This window comes from Dufourea novaeangliae, unplaced genomic scaffold (genome assembly GCF_001272555.1).
Source record: "Dufourea novaeangliae isolate 0120121106 unplaced genomic scaffold, ASM127255v1 scaffold124, whole genome shotgun sequence".
NCBI classification, from domain to species: domain Eukaryota; kingdom Metazoa; phylum Arthropoda; class Insecta; order Hymenoptera; family Halictidae; genus Dufourea; species Dufourea novaeangliae.
The window spans coordinates 1,932,666-1,951,475 of NW_015374010.1; the positions used below are offsets into that span (position 1 = coordinate 1,932,666).

The window sequence follows — 18,810 nt, forward strand, 5'->3', positions numbered from 1 at the left end:
CAGTGTTATATTCCTTCATTTCTATTACCCTACAACATAAGTATAATATTATATTCATTTCACTGTTCTCTAATTAACGTATGTACCTGATACGCGCGTAGAAAAGTCTTCGGACTTTACAAATAAAAAGATTATCATTATTAAAGTGGACCATTTAACAAGTAGAATGTTTGAACCGTGCCACGTGCGGCACGTAACTTAAGATTTCATTACGATCTGTTGCGTCAGATCCGTCTATCTGAAACAGGCTCAAAAGGGAGCTACTCGGCCGGGAACGAGGACAGCAGCGCTCGGGAATGGCCGATACGTCACGGTCGTTTCTAAAATCACAAACGCAGTAACGTATCACGCGTAAATCATCACAAAACTTTGGTTACACATTTCCTATTAATTTAAATCCACAACCAAACTCATCTAACTTCAAATACCAATAAATCAAATTGTGGTTCGATACTCTGGTCTCAACGTCTTACGATAAGCACAGAAAATTCGTAATAAAAATTCAGGCCTTTAAACGGAAGATTACCAAATGCTCCATACAAAACTGAAATCAATACTTTGCGTTCAAATGTAATATTTTTGTTGTTTCATATAGTCGAGCGTTAAAATGCTGTAGAAACGAAATTCTACGAGTATCGTTCGTTAAAAAGAATAGGAAACTGTTATAAGGGGACAACGGATAAACTGGTGAAAGCAATGCGCAGAAGCCGGTTCCTTCAGGGGTGCTGACGAAGGTATCGCCGAGCCTGCACGGACCCGTCCCCGCAAAAAGTGCGCTCCGCGTGTTCCGTACTCCAGCGGCGGTCCGTCGACACTCGCGTGTAGCCGCACCCGGCCCGGCGCTCTTCGGTTTTGTCGAAATAACTCGTAGCAACGGCCGCGAAGAAGGCTGGTCGTCGGTGCAAACGATTCTTTGCGAATTGTTAGAGACGACAGTATCAGTGAGGTGAAGTGCGCCACGGTTTGCACGGAGTTCGATCTTTTTGGGCGTTCTGTAGAAGGAGAGCTGGCGCGGCGCGCACGAGAGGCCGCCTCTAGAAAAAGAGCGCGTCTCGCGTGTTGCACTAGATTGGTGTACACGATGCTCGGAAAAGCGACGTAACGAATTCGAAAGAGAAACGCGTTCGTTCGCTGAACGAAAACGATGGAACGAACGCGCGTCAAAGTTTTTTCAAGTTGCGGATCGGTGAGAAATTACAGCCGGTCGGGTTGAGAGTGAGAGAGAAAGAGAGAGAGAAAAGAGGAGGCTGGCGCGCGGCGAGGCCACCTCGGGAAAAGACCGCGTCTTGCGGGTTCGTGGTGTGCTGCGGTGGCTATTGTGCGATACGATCGTTGAAGCTTATCGACATTCGTGAAAGCGTTGTCTCTGTTACCGCGTTGTACAGTGAACGATAAATTTGACCAAGGATTTACGGAACAGTTTGTACAGAGTGTCAACGCGTACCTGCGAACGTATATGGGGAAACGCAACCGGCGGCGATATATCCCGCGTGGTACGTATACCGCACGTACACATGCACACGTAACGTGATACATACGTGTGGCATGCACATTCGCAAAAGACAGTTGGACTCGTAGAATCGTCGTATGGTCGCGTGTGTCCAAGCGGACTGTCGCGAAGCGCGCTAACAGAGAGATCCAACACCGTGGAAAACTTGTCTGTCGGCGGCGGATGGCTAAAGAGAGAGAGAGAGAGAGAGAGAGCGAGATCGGTGAAAGAGAGGTATCCGTCGTTCGACGATTGGCGCGTGGCGTAGACATTCGACGGTCACTTGGCACGTATCTAGCGTAATTATTCCCCGGTTATCCCGTTTCGTCCCCGTGAAACAGGCATTATTTATGAGTGCATGGATCGGTGCGTTTTCACGGGTGAAACAAAAGACGTGGGAACGCAACCAATAGGCAACCAGTGCGAACACGGTTCCCTTTGTTCGGCTCGGCGATATCTCGATAACGATTTGTTCGAATTTTAAATCGTGCACGACGATCAGCGGAAGGAAGTTACGTACGCGGGCTAGTAAAGTATCCCGACATCGAAAGTGCGTGTGTAAAGGGTGTGAAATGCGTCGCACTGCAGTTCGATGTTCGATCCAGCAGCGGCGGACGACCTGACTTTGTCAGATTGCCTCTCGACGTCGTCGTCGTCACTGCTGCCGCCGTCGTCGTTGATGTCGTAGCCGTACACCTCTCGACTTCAGTCGCTTCAGTCCAACAATGGATCAGCACAACTACGATATACGATTCAAAATCCTCTGCCGGTAGCAGACTAAACGGATAGAAAGTGGATCCATTCGTTGGCTCCGGGTACCAAGCCCGCCGTTTAATCGCTTCACGCTCAGTGATTAACGTTAAACGTTGAACGGACATTTCGCGCGTTCCGAATGCGCCATAGATTTCGCATGTTATTGACTTCGTCGATCCGTGCAATCGATAATATTGCATTACGTTGACGAGTTTCTGCGGTTGTGTTTTCGCGTTTTCGTTATCAAGCGAATACGTTTGCATGTAGGAATTAAGAGCGAAACAAACCGTGCGCATACAGAACGTAAATCGCGGTGTATACACGCTCTTATTATAAGTCGCTGCTCGAATTTGTTTATATGGGGGCACGATTCTGCGCTCGATACAGGAAACTGTCTCAGGGTTGCTTCCTGCCACAAGAATGATCGACTGTATAATCTGCGCATCGTTTCGCATATAGCTGAAGAGCTATTGATATTCCAGTGATACAATAATAAATTCAACATAGATTCTCGAACTGAGATTCGACAAAGGGAACGAGGATCGTGTGAAGCGCAACGAAGTGATATATATACATATATATCCGAAGCGAATACGCACGGAAAGAATATACAGAAATCTGCCGATCGTTATGACATCGCGCGCGAATGGTAGAAACACCATAAAAACGCGCAGAAAGCACCGTAAGAATCATTCCTACGATATTATTGAACATTACACTGGTGTATATCGAGCGATATCGTATTATAACGCGCAACGATTTATCGACATATAATAATGCAGCAACACCGGGTGGAAACGCAAATACTCCACGAGGAGCAGATCCTGGAAGCAATAGATCAGTTGCGTAGACGGAAGGCGCGACCAGACGCCGACCGTATATGCAACTATTTGCTACGGAAGTTCTCCGTTGATGCACGGGATACTATTGCCGATCTTCATAGGTTGATCGAAGCGGAGAAGGTGATTCAGGTGGACTACAAGGGTAACACCAGTTATCGAAATGCTTCGAAATGGTCGCGGTTACAACTCTACAAAAATCGACCGGAGGGTTTTGTAAAGGAGAAGTTAAACTCTGGGATGGTGGCGGGTGCCGTGGCCGAACTTGTTGTCGAAGAGCCGGATTACCTTGATCAAGGTGTACCCGCATATAGATTGGTCGAGCAGCTACTCGATGGTGTTTCGAATCCTACCTCCAGGCGTATGGTCGAGGATTTTCTTGGCAAAGAAGTAGCCAGCGGTAATTTGACGCGTCTCTCTAACGGCAATTACTCGCTGGTGGCGACGTCTGATATGACAACCACCGCCGAACCAACGCATCGAGAATCGTTCACTCTTGAGAATGGGAACGCGCGACGCAAGGAATTACAGACCGTATCCTCGACTACGGGTGGTCTGTACGACTTCGACGAGACCGAGAACCTGACAATAACGGACTCTCGGTCGAACACGCCGAGATCCTCGCGTCAAGCTAGCCCGAAACATGATCCACAAATCAGAAAGGAAGAATGTTTCGAAATAATCGTCGGTAGAAATGAAAACACTGCCTCGCCGGTGGAACACGATTCCCTGAAGGAATCGGAATCACATGAACCTTCGCAAACATCTATCGAGGATGTGAAAGAAGAATCAAAAAGTACAGACAGTCAATCACATAACCTCAAAAGATCTTCGAAGGCTGAGCGTAAACAGCGTCTGCTTGTTCGAACAGATGATCCTATGGACATAGAGATCAAGTTTGAGGATTATCGAAAAGAAAATAAAGAGGAAACGAATTCGCAAAAGGAAAAGAGAGACGAGGCTGGACATCTCAGTGAAGAACGGGAGGACGACGACGCGGGAAGAAGTTCCACTAATCCTTCGCCTACACCATCAAACGTTAACGTTGGTGGATTTCGTAGTGCTCGCAGAAAGGTACATATTGTTTGTTTCAACGAATTTAAATGTAATTAACATTGGTTAATACATATCACGTGTATTGATTCACAATACTGATATGACTGAGCAATGTGTTGCAGAGAGCAAAAAAAGTATTTGATCCTTCTGACAATAATCTTGTAAAGCGGAAGCGTGGAAGACAGCCAGGTTCTCAGAATAAGTCTTCTTTGTCTCAAGAGTCTCAAGACACTTCCAAATCCTCTATCAAGGATGGACCCTGTAGACAATGTAGTCTTTGTGCCAAAGAAAAGCAAGAAACTTTGGTAGCTTGCCGTGATTGTACCGTAAGAGGTATGTATATTATTAACAGATTATTGTGGGTATTCATTATTAACATATTTTAATAAATTCAAATTTCTTTGCAGCACATCCGAGTTGTATTTATAGTCCAGAAGAAATGATCCAGAAGGCAGGTAGTAACTGGCAGTGTGAACGTTGCAAGAGTTGTACAATATGTTGTGAAACTTCTGATGCAGTAAGTTGATATTAATGAATACACTATTACATTTCTTATTTTGTATACCATAATTTGTTTTATTTTCTTAGGGTCCACTTGCAACATGTTTCACATGCGATGAAGCTTATCATTATTATTGTCATACACCACGGATAATAATACCTAAATCAAATTCAAAATGGCAATGTAACGACTGTGTACAAAAGCAGTATAAACCAAATATAAGCCAGAATATTAGTCTGGTTACTAGTAGACCCGACACACCATCGAATCCTCCTGTTTTACCTCCAGTTTTAAGTCCTCAAGTATCTCCTGCTAGAGGTTCCTCTGATCAAATGGAGGATGATGGCCCAAGAGATGGAATTGATCCAAATATACCCGATGCTTCAGATTGGACATCTGAACAAGTGTACCAGTATTTTGCAAGACTTTTTCCAAAGGAAGCTGAAGTGTTCAGGCAGCAGGTAATTGTTTTTGGTCCATTTTGTTTTCTTGTTAATTCCTTAATGTTTTGTAAACATTTCTATATTAACCCTCTGTTCTTGGTTCGATGTTTGTTGCAGGACATTGATGGTCACTCTTTATTATTGATGAAACGGTCTGATGTTTTAAGCGGACTTGATTTACTTTTAGGTCCAGCATTGAAAATATATAGGCACGTGTTAAAACTACAAGTGCGGAGGGATGATCCGAAACTTTACTGGCTGTAACATGCTTTAAATACTTATGTAGTTAGGATGACGTTTAAAGAAGGTTGAACTCTTATTGTGCTGTACAGATAAATTCTTTTTACATTTAAGGATAGTGAATATTTTTTTGATTCGAGATACATTTTCATATTGTACATATTGTGGGTTATCTTGAATTAAAAAAATAATTCTTTATTATGAAAAGAATAAGATAAAATAATTGGAAAGTGAAGAATGTTGTTTGTTTGCTATCCAGGTACTTTTGTATTGGATAGTTTGTATAGCTTACCGTTCGTGTAAGACTCCGTATTAATACAATAAAATGTACTTTTGTTTTGTTCATGGACTGTAACCAATATTTCCGAAAGGTGCTGATTTCTTTAAATGTTATGTATTAAGTTAATTTTTTGTTCCATAATGAAAATTCTGAAATTGTTCTGTTTAAATAAACAATTTAAATACGAAGTAAACAATAACACAACTGTACGCCTTTGTATTATTTTTTTATTTTTTACAATGTATAGCAAGATAACAAATATTTATTAATAGTACAGTAAACTTGTCAATATCCTATGTAAGGAACATGATACTTTGGTTTGAAATATACTTTCTTATACATTAAACGTATTAATATTTACAATATATGCCATATGAAATAATTATACACTTAACTCTGCTTTCAATTAAAAATTCCATTATTACTTTCGTAACACACATAAGAATAATACTTCAAATACTATCGTAGATTCTTTTTAAAAGAATAAAATTTCATAGCCACTTAATTTTATTAATACCGAATAGAAAGACTAATCAGATAGTTGATAAGTAAAATTGAATAAACCAGTTCCTATAATGATACATGAAGTAACTAAGTTTTGTTTACAGAAACTCATTCTTTAGAAACATACATGTATAATGGTTTGTCAAAGTGATCATAACAACCAAGATTTATAACAACTTATATATCAATGCAATATTGCATTCATAACATTTACATTTATACAAATGTAGTGTATTCATGAGTATTTCACTCAATCAAAAACATGCTACATTTTATATTTTTTTCGTAAATCTAGGAAATAACAGCATTATAATAATATCAAAGTAATTTGAGTTTAAAGTTTTAATAATTTTTGGTAGTTTTATAATTACTTTATCGTCTTTGCTACGTTAATCACATTAAATTCTGAGGAATTGCACATTTAATATTTCATAAAATGCTATTATAAAAGTACAGACATTGCTACTTTTGTTAATGTGTAAGTAATATCTCACATTGGTTATATAATTACACATCAATTTACACTTTGGGAGAAAATATCGAGTTTATATATCTCAATATAATATGACTAAAGTATGTTATGCAAAAATCTTAAATCGTATCTCAATATTTATAGTATATTTGGTATTTATATATTATGTGATATATCATATATCACATTTCAGAATTCCACAGAAGTAAAATAGACCACATAATATATTTCAAAACTATTTTCAACCACACATTGTACTATGTTTGTTTCCATACTTGGAATATTTTTACTTTTTTTTGCATGTAACATGAAAACGATAATTAATTTATGTTCATACATAATATATCAAATTGAGATTTAAACATTAACTTCTACAAGAAATTAGAATTTTCATTGTACTATAATATTAAACGGTGAAGAATACAAAAGAAGTATGTATATGTGTCAAGCATACATATAGATTTTAAAATGACAACAGAAAGACTATAATGTGTAATATATAAAGTAGAATATGCCTTTCAATATAAAATTTGTAATAAAGATTAAAATTATGAAACATTAAATGAGCAGGTAAAGTAAACACAAATTCCGTGTATACAAAATGATACATGGTAAAATATTCTAATATACATCCTAACATTAAAGTTAGAACATTTTTCTTTCCTACTTACAAATTATATTTAGAAAAATAATATGTAGTTGTAAATACAAAAGCTCTTGTTCCTTATTAAGTGGCTAACAGAGTACATAATTTGCAGTCTTACATCTGTGCATTTTCATTACCATTCGATGATAGTTTTTGTCACTATTTTCATAAGGAAAAAAAGTTAATAGTAAGAATTATTATTCCCCCATTCGAAATTTGAATTAACTCCTTAAGGCTTTATCTTTACGTACATATTCGTAAAAGCTTATCTTTAAACTATAAATCGTTTTATAACAGAAAGTGAAATTACTTTTTTTTTTATAATCTCGCAATATTCATAAAGCACTACCATATGTAATACAAACATAGTTTATTCAAAACTGTATTAATATACGCAAATTTAAATAGTTCTCAAAATCGCTTAAAAGTTTTAGCATCAGAATAACTAGTTAAACTTTCATATTAATTTCTGGTACATCAACAACCTCTGAGTATTTTGGAGGTGGTTGTTTATGCAGCGGTACTTCTGGTAAGTATAATGTCAATGTAGGAGAAGTCTCAGACTTTTTGATAAGCATCTCTTTATAAGAATCATTAGATTTTCCTGAATATAAACATAGCCAAAATGCAGATAGAGCTGCAGCAGCAATAGCAAAAGCAAAAAGCCAATGTGGTAGCCCAATATGTCTTGAGACACACTGAATCCAATCAGACCCAGGTACTGAAGCTGATTGCTCATTTTCGCCGGAGTAGTCCGATGGTACACCATAATCCATGGTCTACAGTTTTATTAAATTGAAAAATTCATATTATTTACTATCATACTTTGAACAAAACAGTGAATTAATTAATCAAGTAAGTCAGCAAAACTTAATAAAAGAAAACAAACTAACACTGTAAGAAATGTATTAAATATATAAATTACGCATTTTCCGACTGATATGAAAGTAAGTCACGTTAGCAATTGATCCAATACAATAATAACATGTGTACTATCAGTCGATAATCAGAAAGACCCTAATGTCCTTCGTGCAGTTGCAGTGTACCTACATTTTTTATTTCAAAATATATACGAGGTGTGACAATAGAGTTTCGAGAATAATTAATTTATTTTGAAAATTCAACAGATATGAGGTGATCGCAAACAGTCTCCTTGAAACTGTATGTACATACCCATTCCACCGGCAGATCCATTGTACGTAACATTTCTGGCATCTGTTTTAATACCCACGTTACATTATGAGGTGTAACAATAACGATACGAGAATAATTTTGTTTCCATCAAAGTGAACGTAATTGTTTACGGTGTTACCATTTTAATGGAAACAAATTCTCGAAACATCATTGTCTCATCGCGTGATATAACAAGGATATTAAAACAGATACCAGAAATGTGACGACGGTGGATCCGACGCTGGAATGCGTGTGTACAGTCTCAAGAAGAGTACATACTTTAAAGACTCCATGGCCTCACATCTGTTAAATTTTTAAATAAATTATACTCGAAACTTTATTGTCGTACCTCATATGTTTCTGTTCCTGTTATAATGTACAACTTACCCCAGCATCCAAAGGAACAGTTTTGATATATGTTTGCGGCAATTTAAATCCATTTGAATCCCACCATCCTGGAAGAAGTTCTTTTCGTAAACCTGGATCACTTAGAATGTCATTTTCGGGTATATCAGGTGACATTAAAAGTATATTAGAATCTACTCCTTCCTCTACATAAATGGCAACAGAAAAGAGCGATAATAGATCTGAAACACGCTGCCTGGCCATAAAATTGCAGCCAGTACTGCATGCATAGTGACCCTCTGGCAATGTATATGCTTCCGCACATGCTACAACAAAATAAAGTAATATTATTATTACTCAATCATATTAACAAAATTAAACAGATAAAAAAGACTTATATGTAGTACTATAACTTATCTGGAAAATCTGTGGCATCGTAAAAACCTGCAACTTCAATATTTTGTGTATTTTGTAAGCATGTGTAATTTCTTGAGCTGTACGGTTAGATACCCGAAAATTTCGAGTTGGGTCAGGATCCGTAACATTCGTAAAGTTCGTAAACATGTAATATTCAGATATCTGAAATTCCATTCTAAACATGATTTTTTTGTTGGGCCTTATACTTGAATTTTCAAGTTTAGAAGTGTTTTTGTATTCTGTAGTATAAACACTTGTAAAAGTTGAAAGCAAGGAAAATACTATACAGTACAATATGCGAAATAATATAGTTTTATTTTAAATAAATTAGTTGGATTGAAGAAAATATAAGATAAATATAAAAATAAAAAATCCAGATAAACCAGAATCTAAATTAAAAGTTGTCTATTTTTCCTATTTATATGTTTACAAACTTACAGAATTCAGAACCAAACAGTGTCGGCGAAACCTGACTTTTTTGAAATCTTGCACATCCTTAATAATCTTCATGCTTTTTATAAATTCTTCTGATTCTTTAGGTACTTTAAGAACATTGTTCATTATACCTCTATATGGTTATCATGTCTTGAAAAGTTCATTAGGCTACATACCATAGCAATTGTTTGATCAAATATTAATTTAATAATACAATAGTTAGTGACCACGGTGCATGTTATACAATTATTTGATGAAACTTAATTAATTTCTACAGCACAGACAAATTATCAAAAAATCTACATTAGTGATGGCCAAACTAAGCTACTAGAATGTCAAAATACATATCTACCAATAAAAGGACATATGCATTGCATCTTAAACAGCACAAATTTTCCGGATAAGCTACACCTGAATTTTTGAATTTTGCTCAATCACAGTTATTCATCACATATTTACCCTTTGCACTCGACTGTCCCCTCTGAAGGGACAAAAAGTATGGAAAATTAGAAATTCCGATTGCAAAGGGTTAATTAAAGGAAAATTAAGCCTTGATTTATACAAATTATTCATTATCAATTCATGCACGATGTGTAGCATTTGTAATATTGATTTGCAAGGCATTTGAATGGTATCATCAGATAAAGAAGACACTTTCTTATTTATTTTTTACGATAAATGATTGGCTATTAGTTAAATCTGCTCAATAGTTGTGTAGCTTATATGACTTCTTATGTCATGTATGCCCACTAGATGATATCCCAAAACTTCTTTGACTATGAAAATTCTTGTGAACTGAAGAATAATAATTCTATCTCTTATCTACTAAGGCTTATATAATCTAGTACTTATATTACAATTTGAATCGATCTAATAATAATGTTTTAAGAACTATGATAAGCATAATAAAACGTTTGACGTACAAGCTTCGCAGGCATCTCTGGTACCGTTTAAGCTGTATGGTTTAAATCCATAATGTAAGTCTACCAGATTATAGAACCTACATCCTCGTTGACAACAGGATTTAAAGTATTTACTCTGAAATTGAAATGTCACATTAATGTTACCGCACTCGCGTATAATGTGAAATAAGATTGATTTATTAAAGTGAGTCGTACATTCGTAAAAGACAGTGGTGTTTTTTCGCACAGATTAATGCATGGATCCTCTCCGCTTACGGTGCTATAAAATGCATCGCATCGTGCAACATTCACAAGGAATAACAATAGGAAGGCAGCAATTTCCTTTTCCTCTTTCATTTCGGAACGTTACTTATCGCGGAAATGGTGTCCGACGTGTCAATCAAAATAATTCGTTACACAGGAAAACTTCACTCGCAGGAGGTTGATAGCGTTGATAGCTCGCCGGAATAATCGAGTAAATATCGATTTAATTATGGTGGGAACGCGTCGGATTGGTCGACCCGTTCGTCGCCTATCAGAACAGACCAATACTCTGTTTTTAAATTACCAAGCTTGTCGTCTGCTAAGCCTTATATTTCCACTGCTTTTATACTTTATAACATTATAAATAAACAATTGTTACAGCACAATAATGTAACGATTTCTTTTTTAACTCTTATTTAAAGGAAAATTCATAGGCTCTTTATCAATAAGTATTTACATCAGGAAGCCTATAATAGTATTTGGAATAAAACTGACGGCAGAATAACGTCAGACTAACAGCAACGACGAGCAGACCTGATGCCAGAGCCATAGACACCTGTCACAGTAACAGGTATAAAATATAACGTCAGGTCTGCTGATACAGGAAAGTTAATATAAACTAACGTATATTATTAATATTTATTAACATATACAGTCAATTTTGTGATTTAATATTAAATGATCATTCAAATGCTTGAATACCGATTGCAGATGCATTTAGATAAAGTATAATCGATTTAATCTGTAATAAAGTTGCGCAGATCTACTGCATTTCGGACGTGAATCTGCCGTCAGGATATTAGCAAGTCTGTTCGATTTCTGACGTCAGATCATGTCACTAGGCCCGTTGTATTTCTGCTACTACATTATTGACAGAACTGATGTATCTAGCAGATTCTCTAGCAAATCTCTAGTAAATGTGTACATCAGGTCTTTTCGGTATTAAATGATGAGAACATAAAGTCTGTATTCTGTTTTTAGTAAATTTTCTATTTTATTATGATTTAATCAGTTGTATCTACCAGAAAAATACGAAATCGGTAGTCTATAATAGTGTTACCTTGTTTTTTAGTAATTGCTTTCAAATGTAAATATGTATGTTTTTCAATCGTCTGAAATGTCAATGGTATCAATTATTGCGGTCGTATCGCGAAGCACAGAGTAATGTCCTATTATGAAACGATGTCGTAACTATCCAGAGAACTATTTCCATGTACAAACTTTAGTAGAAGCAATTTTCTTGCAGTAATCTGCAATAATCTAAGTATACCATGTATGCTATCACGTGCAAGAATGTGAGGAACCTGATATAATAAGTAGACGGTGTCGTGTGTGTAACTATCATTGTAAAAGTGGACGTCGGCCGTGCAAGGTGTTGCCGATATATTTAGAAGTCTATTTAAATTTTCTACCGTATAACTGTTTAACGCTATTTTGTATCTGTAATTTATTAAGAATTTTATAACTTATTTATAGTTGAAAATTTATAATACACGTAAGTAACAGTTTATACTTTTTACGAAACAAATATCTATGGAGTCTCGCAGCAATTATTTACTCTTTAATTTTTATTTGGTTCTTAAATTATTTTGCTATCTCACAAATCGTATTATAATAATTATTTTCTTCGAATATATTTTCCGCAAAAATATGTTAACATTATTCGTCTATATACACGTGTAAGCTACGATGGAATTTATAGCACGTTTCATATCACATCTGTTCAAGTTTGCTAATTTTAAACGATGCGAAGGTTCACAGACAAGTACCTCATTTTGAGGAAAAATTAATTTTTGTATTCAATAGAAAATTAGTCTGCGTAAATCTAATATAGATATGTTGTAATAATGATATTTTAATTGTTAAATAGCAATTGATATTTAATTCCACTTAAGTGTTGTAATTCGTATTTTAAATAATATATTTGATAGCATGTCAGTGGAGGAAGGTTTTGCAACAAAAGCTATACATGCTGGACAGGATCCATTACAATGGAATCATTGTGCAGTGGTACCTCCTATTGTTATGTCTACTACTTTCCGTCAAGATGGACCTGCACAACATAGAGTAAGCATTTTACCATGAAATTTAATAATGTTCATCAATTTATCAAATTTGATAGTTCTAGAATAATCTATGAAATATGTTACTTATTATTTCATCTGAAAGTTAAATTTTAAAATATACTAAATTTAAATAATACTGTTCGAAATTAATAGAATATCTTCAATTCTTGTGTATTAAAATTGTATCATAAAAAATTATAGATACATTTTTACACCAATAAGAAATGATTGTAAGCAATTGTAATTGATAAGACTGATCTACTTCTGTTCAAAGAAGCTATTTTTATCATTATTTAATGTTTTAGGGCTTTGAGTATGGCAGAAGTGGCAATCCTTCACGAAATGTTTTGGAAACATGTTTAGCTGCTATAGAGAATGGAAAGCACGGTTTTGTATTTGCATCTGGTTTAGGTGCTACAACAGCAATAACTTCATTATTAAAAGCAGGAGATCATATTATATCTGGGGATGATATTTATGGTGGAACGAACCGCTTTTTCCAAAAATGTTTGTCCACACATGATATTCAAGTAACATTTGTAGATGCAACCAATAAAAATAATATTACAGCTGCCATTAAGCCAAACACAAAGGTATGGACAAATTTTCAATCTTAACACATTACAGTTTGTATACAGATTTGAGCATTTCATTTAACTTATGTCCAAATCTATGTGCACGTATTCGTCTTACAATAAATCAAATTTTATATTTAAAATTCGTACAAATTGCAACAAATAAAAAATCTTTTTCTTTCTAAGTGCATATTAAAGAAATAAATCAAATAATGTGTTTAAGTATAATTTTTTAAACAGAAAAAATTTCTGAATTTCAACCAACCTGGAAGAGTTTTTTATAAAACAATAACGGACTGTAATGTGTTAATAACTAATGTTTTACTACAAATTTTTAAATACTTTTATACGTATTTTCTTTTAGATGGTTTGGTTGGAGACTCCTACAAACCCATTACTTAAGTTAGTTAATATTACAGCCGTAACTAAAATACTCAAGACTAAGTATCCTCAAGTTATTGTAGTGGTAGATAATACTTTCCTAACATGTTACTTCCAGGCGAGTAATATTCTTCATTCGATACTGTAATTGAACTAAGTAAATAGTTTTACATGTAATTTTTTCATTGTAGAAGCCGTTAGAACTAGGTGCAGATATTGTAATATATTCTCTAACAAAATACATGAATGGGCACTCTGATATAATTATGGGTGCAGCAATAACCAGTAGAGATGATATTGCAGAGAGGCTTCGGTTTTTACAAAATGGTAATTTCATATTATTTCTTTAAATTAATTTTAATACAATCTAATGTCTTTTATTTAATTTTAATATAATTTTATACTATCTTTAATTTTATTTTTACACGATAGATGTGTTCCCGAAAAATCTGTGTAAAGAAAAAAATGTAAAAACAGAATTAAGTGTATTTCTTTTATTTATACAGTTAACTATTTCTATTTGTTTTGAATTAATATTTATGTTTATATTATTTTAGCCCTGGGCATTGTACCATCACCTTTTGATTGTTTTATGGTTAATCGCAGTCTAAAAACATTAGAGCTCAGAATGCAGCAACATATGAAAAATGGATTAGTTGTTGCAGAATTTTTGGAGTCTCATCCTTACGTAGAAAAAGTGATTCACCCATGTATGTATTTATATGAAGCATTAACGTTGTAACCTCTGAAGAATCTTACCATGCTTAATATATTCAAGTATCCAAATTTTTTAATTTACAGCGCAATTGAATTCCTTTATTAATACATGTTATATTTTGTGGTAATACACCAGCTTGATTTAATTTTAGATTTTTCGTCACATCCACAGCATAAGCTTGCCCTTAGGCAAACGTCTGGTCATAGCGGAATGGTTTCATTTTACCTCAAAGGTGATTCTAGGAAATTTTTAAAGGCGTTAAAATTGTTTACATTAGCAGAATCGCTAGGTGGTTATGAATCGCTTGCTGAATTACCGTAAGTGAACGATAATTGTGTTTACACACATCGTGCCTTCAAAAGAGAAAACGTTTGACCTTTAAAATTTCTTTGCACAGATCCGTTATGACGCATGCATCAGTTCCTGAAGAAACTAGAACAGCCTTAGGTATTAATGATCAATTAATCCGTTTGTCTATTGGCCTCGAAACAGAACGAGATATTTTGGCTGACCTTGATCAAGCACTTAAAGCTTCTCAGTAAATTCACTAGAGACGAAGAGCGTACAAAATTATAAAACGCGTTGAGTTTCTAATTCTTACTTCTTAAAACATCAAAGCATTTGATCTTTAGCAAAGACTTATTGTTATTGAAATTTTACCATTCCTAAACAATGCTATTGATGATATTACATAGGAAATAAATAGATCGCACTGCATTGTTCTTTTGTACACACATGAATACAGATTATTTTTATATGTTTTTCATGTCTTGTAACAAATTGTAAAAAATTGTACACGGTATGTCAAAGTTGTTAAAGTAATTCTTGTATCACAAAGAATCTTACAATAGACCTAGTAAAAAATCAATTACTTATTTTACAAATTAAAACTATTAAAGTATTTTTATTAAACCAAAAGTGTAGTTCGTTAATCACTAAATTTCTTAATATGACGAAAGAAATTTTAAATAGATATGTGAATGTTTATAAATTAAAAATTCACTCTACACTATGTATCTTTTAACACGTCCTCTACCTCCCAGAAAATCGTAAGCAACACGTTGTGCTTCACTGATTCGTAATCTGATATGAGCCACTCACGCACACATACACGCCATCTCGCCGATAACACAGCGGCGTCAACGTTTGACGCGGCAGTGAACGTTGGTGGTGACTGATAACTGATTGTCACGTTCAGCGTTACCAGATCAAAGGAATTAACGGGAAAAGGCAGATTGTAGTGGAGGAAAGTCAGATGGTAGTAGGGCAAGTCTGATGGTAGTGGGGGAAAATAGTAAGTCGGTTATGACCAATTATGACGTGTATGATGGTTATACAGCTTTCGTGGAGCGGACCGCGGACCCCTGACTGATTTTACAATTAGGCATTTTGCGGGTGACCGAAGGCCCATTGGTGAAACCGCAGTCAGAGCCGTACGTATACCTGACTATGGTTTCATCAATGGGCCTTTGGTCACCCGCAAAGTGCCTATATAGTTGTAAAATCAGTCGGAGGTCCTCTGCATAAAAGCGGTATAACCGAATATACTGTCAGTGTCCCTAATACGTCCCTAAGAATGTGTTGACACCTTTTTATGGTGTACTCGATGTTTAACATAACTTTTTATGACCTTCTTAATTTGTACTACCGTGTATTTTCAATTAAAGCTACATTATTATAAAATGCATTTAGAATGCAGGATGTATTTTTGTTTTCGTATCTCTGCAATGAATAAAATACTATGTTATAAAAATTAATACTAAATTCGTCGTTTACATTCTTTATGCGAAGCAATGTGCTTTATACCGAACACTTATTTTAATCGAATATAAATTCTTACGAACATAAGACTTATATTACTGTAGATCAATTTTTTTTAACTATGTCGTAATTTTGCTTTGTTTAGTCTATCGTATTCTTGTGCCCGACTGTATAGTAATACTCCCGCTATTACCAAACATGTTCCCATAGCCGATAAACCAGTTACCGGATTGTTAAATAACAATACAGACACCCAAATTAATGAAGCTCTCTTTGCTGTATTGACCACGCTATAAAAAATGAGATTGCATTTTTAATTGTGAAACTTCGATATTCCTTTACGGATTGATTACACCCAGTTCGTGTAAAAACAGAATTGGGTGCACTATGAAATTTGGAAACATACCTGTGCGTCACGGGACTGACATAGTCCATCAATGCGTACGCGGTGATACTTTGAAAATGGAAGAACACTCCATTAAGAAGATATGCTGTGAACAATTTAAAACTTAAGGAATGCTCAAGGGTCGGTAAGTCGACCAGTAAAATTGACACTGGTACTTGCACCACAATCGATGCTAGACTGGTATAAAATTGCAACTCTGCAGGTCTGTAATTTAAACGAGCGAAGTTCAGTCTAAATTAAAAATAATACAATTTAACCTTCGCCCAGCCGATACCGAATACTTCAACCAATATTTACGTTTTGCGTGTAATTGGGAGAAAGCATGTGCATTCATCCGTACGGCTCAATCTTATCGTTGTGACATAAACAATGACTGCCTGGAGGAGTTTCAATATCTCTAGCAGGCAGTATTCAGTATACGAGCTATGTCTTGATTTAGTGAGTTTTTACAACATGAATAAAATTATAACGATGAAATATCATCGGACGGAGATATTAATAGAATAAATAGTGTATTTATAATATATTTAATTTTTTTAACATATTCCTTTCCTCTATATTGTAAGCATTATTAGATAATACTTTGTATCAAGACGCTAGGTCTATAGAATGTATAATAAAAATTCTGGTACATAGAGACGCGGTATCAGCTTGACGCGTTTTCAGCCGATCGTTCGAAGATTAAGACGTGAATAACAAATGTAATACTTACGTGTACCTAAAATTATTGCCACTGATTAACATTTTGGAATAAACATTTTGCAAACATTCTGTTACATTTGTGGCCATAACAGCTACAAACCCTCTGAAATCGAAACTGATTTCATTTACTGAACACAGGGCCAAACCGCCCATTACAGGAATTAAAGATAAATTTACATATAACCCTGTATGTTCTCCTATAATGAAAGTATCGAAATTATTAATGACCGTCTTATAGATAAATTTGTTTCTTGAAATATTAGTTATATCAAATGTTTCATTTAATTGAATATTTCCTTAAATATAAAATATAGAAGAAAAATAGGTTTATAAAATACTCCATGTATTAATAATGATGCTTACCTAATAAATATCTGCTAATAAGGACGGTAAAAATTGGTGCACTACTTTTAATAGTTTCTGTGAAACTCACTGCTACATAATTGAGTGATACTAATCCTAGTACTACTGTCGTAAATCTTGTACATCCTACTAGTATCATGTGTTTATAAAAACCTGCTGGTCTTGTCAATCTTGATCTAGCTCTATACATTCCACATGGAAAATACATTTGTATAAATCCACAAACTGCTGTCATTAACATTTGACAGGCACCTGCACAAATAAATTGATATTAATTTTTTTATGAATTTAAGATCATTTAAAGAAATATCATTCCCATATGACAACTGTAAACAACTGAACTACTGAATGTCCTAAGGACTTTCCACGGTGCTCCGTAAGTAAACAATGGTACTAGACATATTAAATATTATTGTTATATTTGTTTACCCAAAATTGTGGGGTTGCCTTCCATGTAAGACAATATGTATTTGTTCAAGAATAATGTACAACCACTGAAGAGGAACCATAATGCTACAAATAGCATAGCCCTCGGGTTGAACAAACCACTTTTCGCCTTATTTTGATGGATAATTATTTCCTCCGATTTTGTATTGTTCTCCCTAAATTGTATAGCCTGGTTGTCATGTATTAATGGTTGTTCGCTATCGTGGGGTGTCAGCGTGTAATTTATACGAACAGAATGATTTTCCATTACACCATAAATGCAGGGTGCATTACACCTTACTTTCAAGTAAAATGCTACTAAATACACATTAACGCACTGACTCTGTTTGACAAATGCTTTAATTTGCCGGTGAGGTCACATTTTTGGTGCGTCCCGGTAACACGATGTTGACGTGTAATTTCTTCCGAAAAATTGAATATAGGTTACGGTTTAAGAGACTTTCAGACTTATAATGGAAATTTTAGCATTAGTTCGACAAATAGTAGAGATGACCTTGTAACAATCTACCGATAAGACTGGTGCGCCATTTTCAACTTGGTTAACCATGATACTTTCAATGTTACCTATCACGCCTATCACATTTTTGTGAACTATGTTATATGTATTCAATAGAATACCACCACTAGCCTT

At 35.0% G+C, this 18,810-nt stretch overlaps 4 protein-coding genes across 4 annotated transcripts; 2 read left to right on the forward strand and 2 right to left on the reverse strand.

The window, feature by feature from the left end:
• Positions 1-2,944: 2,944 nt before the first annotated feature.
• LOC107188443 lies at positions 2,945-5,346 on the forward strand. Its single transcript, XM_015576738.1, has 5 exons — positions 2,945-4,155; positions 4,260-4,470; positions 4,545-4,654; positions 4,726-5,100; positions 5,200-5,346. Exons 1-5 carry the CDS (start codon positions 3,019-3,021, stop codon positions 5,344-5,346), a joined length of 1,980 nt encoding a protein of 659 aa, XP_015432224.1. The 5' UTR covers positions 2,945-3,018.
• Positions 5,347-7,673: 2,327 nt separating this feature from the next.
• On the reverse strand, positions 7,674-10,935 carry LOC107188462. Its single transcript, XM_015576755.1, has 4 exons — positions 10,713-10,935; positions 10,518-10,632; positions 8,785-9,068; positions 7,674-8,003 (listed from the first exon to the last, which is right to left on the reverse strand). Exons 1-4 carry the CDS (start codon positions 10,851-10,853, stop codon positions 7,674-7,676), a joined length of 870 nt encoding a protein of 289 aa, XP_015432241.1. The 5' UTR covers positions 10,854-10,935.
• A 1,757-nt stretch (positions 10,936-12,692) lies between these two features.
• On the forward strand, positions 12,693-15,192 carry LOC107188394 (cystathionine gamma-lyase). The gene is made up of 7 exons (XM_015576676.1): positions 12,693-12,827; positions 13,132-13,419; positions 13,766-13,900; positions 13,974-14,109; positions 14,340-14,492; positions 14,652-14,817; positions 14,898-15,192. Exons 1-7 carry the CDS (start codon positions 12,693-12,695, stop codon positions 15,040-15,042), a joined length of 1,158 nt encoding a protein of 385 aa, XP_015432162.1. The 3' UTR covers positions 15,043-15,192.
• A 1,172-nt stretch (positions 15,193-16,364) lies between these two features.
• On the reverse strand, positions 16,365-18,784 carry LOC107188431 (solute carrier family 35 member E2-like). Its single transcript, XM_015576724.1, has 5 exons — positions 18,162-18,784; positions 17,733-17,984; positions 17,380-17,566; positions 16,668-16,871; positions 16,365-16,551 (listed from the first exon to the last, which is right to left on the reverse strand). Exons 1-5 carry the CDS (start codon positions 18,424-18,426, stop codon positions 16,377-16,379), a joined length of 1,083 nt encoding a protein of 360 aa, XP_015432210.1. The 5' UTR covers positions 18,427-18,784; the 3' UTR covers positions 16,365-16,376.
• Between the last annotated feature and the right edge of the window lie 26 nt (positions 18,785-18,810).

Bases quoted from the DNA above. Each gene is read 5' to 3' on its own strand.
- LOC107188431 (XM_015576724.1), bottom strand. From the start codon at position 18,426: ATGGAAAATCATTCTGTTCGTATAAATTACACGCTGACACCCCACGAT. The intron at 17,985-18,161 runs GTAAACAAATAT...TTATTTGTGCAG, and splicing joins AGGCAACCCCACAATTTTGG to GTGCCTGTCAAATGTTAATG. The intron at 17,567-17,732 runs GTAAGCATCATT...CTTTCATTATAG, and splicing joins TATTAGCAGATATTTATTAG to GAGAACATACAGGGTTATAT.
- LOC107188394 (XM_015576676.1), top strand. From the start codon at position 12,693: ATGTCAGTGGAGGAAGGTTTTGCAACAAAAGCTATACATGCTGGACAG. The intron at 12,828-13,131 runs GTAAGCATTTTA...TTAATGTTTTAG, and splicing joins ATGGACCTGCACAACATAGA to GGCTTTGAGTATGGCAGAAG. The intron at 14,110-14,339 runs GTAATTTCATAT...ATATTATTTTAG, and splicing joins GCTTCGGTTTTTACAAAATG to CCCTGGGCATTGTACCATCA.
- LOC107188462 (XM_015576755.1), bottom strand. From the start codon at position 10,853: ATGAAAGAGGAAAAGGAAATTGCTGCCTTCCTATTGTTATTCCTTGTG. The intron at 10,633-10,712 runs GTACGACTCACT...TTTCAATTTCAG, and splicing joins CACCACTGTCTTTTACGAAT to AGTAAATACTTTAAATCCTG. The intron at 9,069-10,517 runs GTACGTCAAACG...ATTTTGTTGTAG, and splicing joins CAGAGATGCCTGCGAAGCTT to CATGTGCGGAAGCATATACA.
- LOC107188443 (XM_015576738.1), top strand. From the start codon at position 3,019: ATGCAGCAACACCGGGTGGAAACGCAAATACTCCACGAGGAGCAGATC. The intron at 4,655-4,725 runs GTAAGTTGATAT...TTATTTTCTTAG, and splicing joins GTTGTGAAACTTCTGATGCA to GGTCCACTTGCAACATGTTT. The intron at 5,101-5,199 runs GTAATTGTTTTT...TGTTTGTTGCAG, and splicing joins CTGAAGTGTTCAGGCAGCAG to GACATTGATGGTCACTCTTT.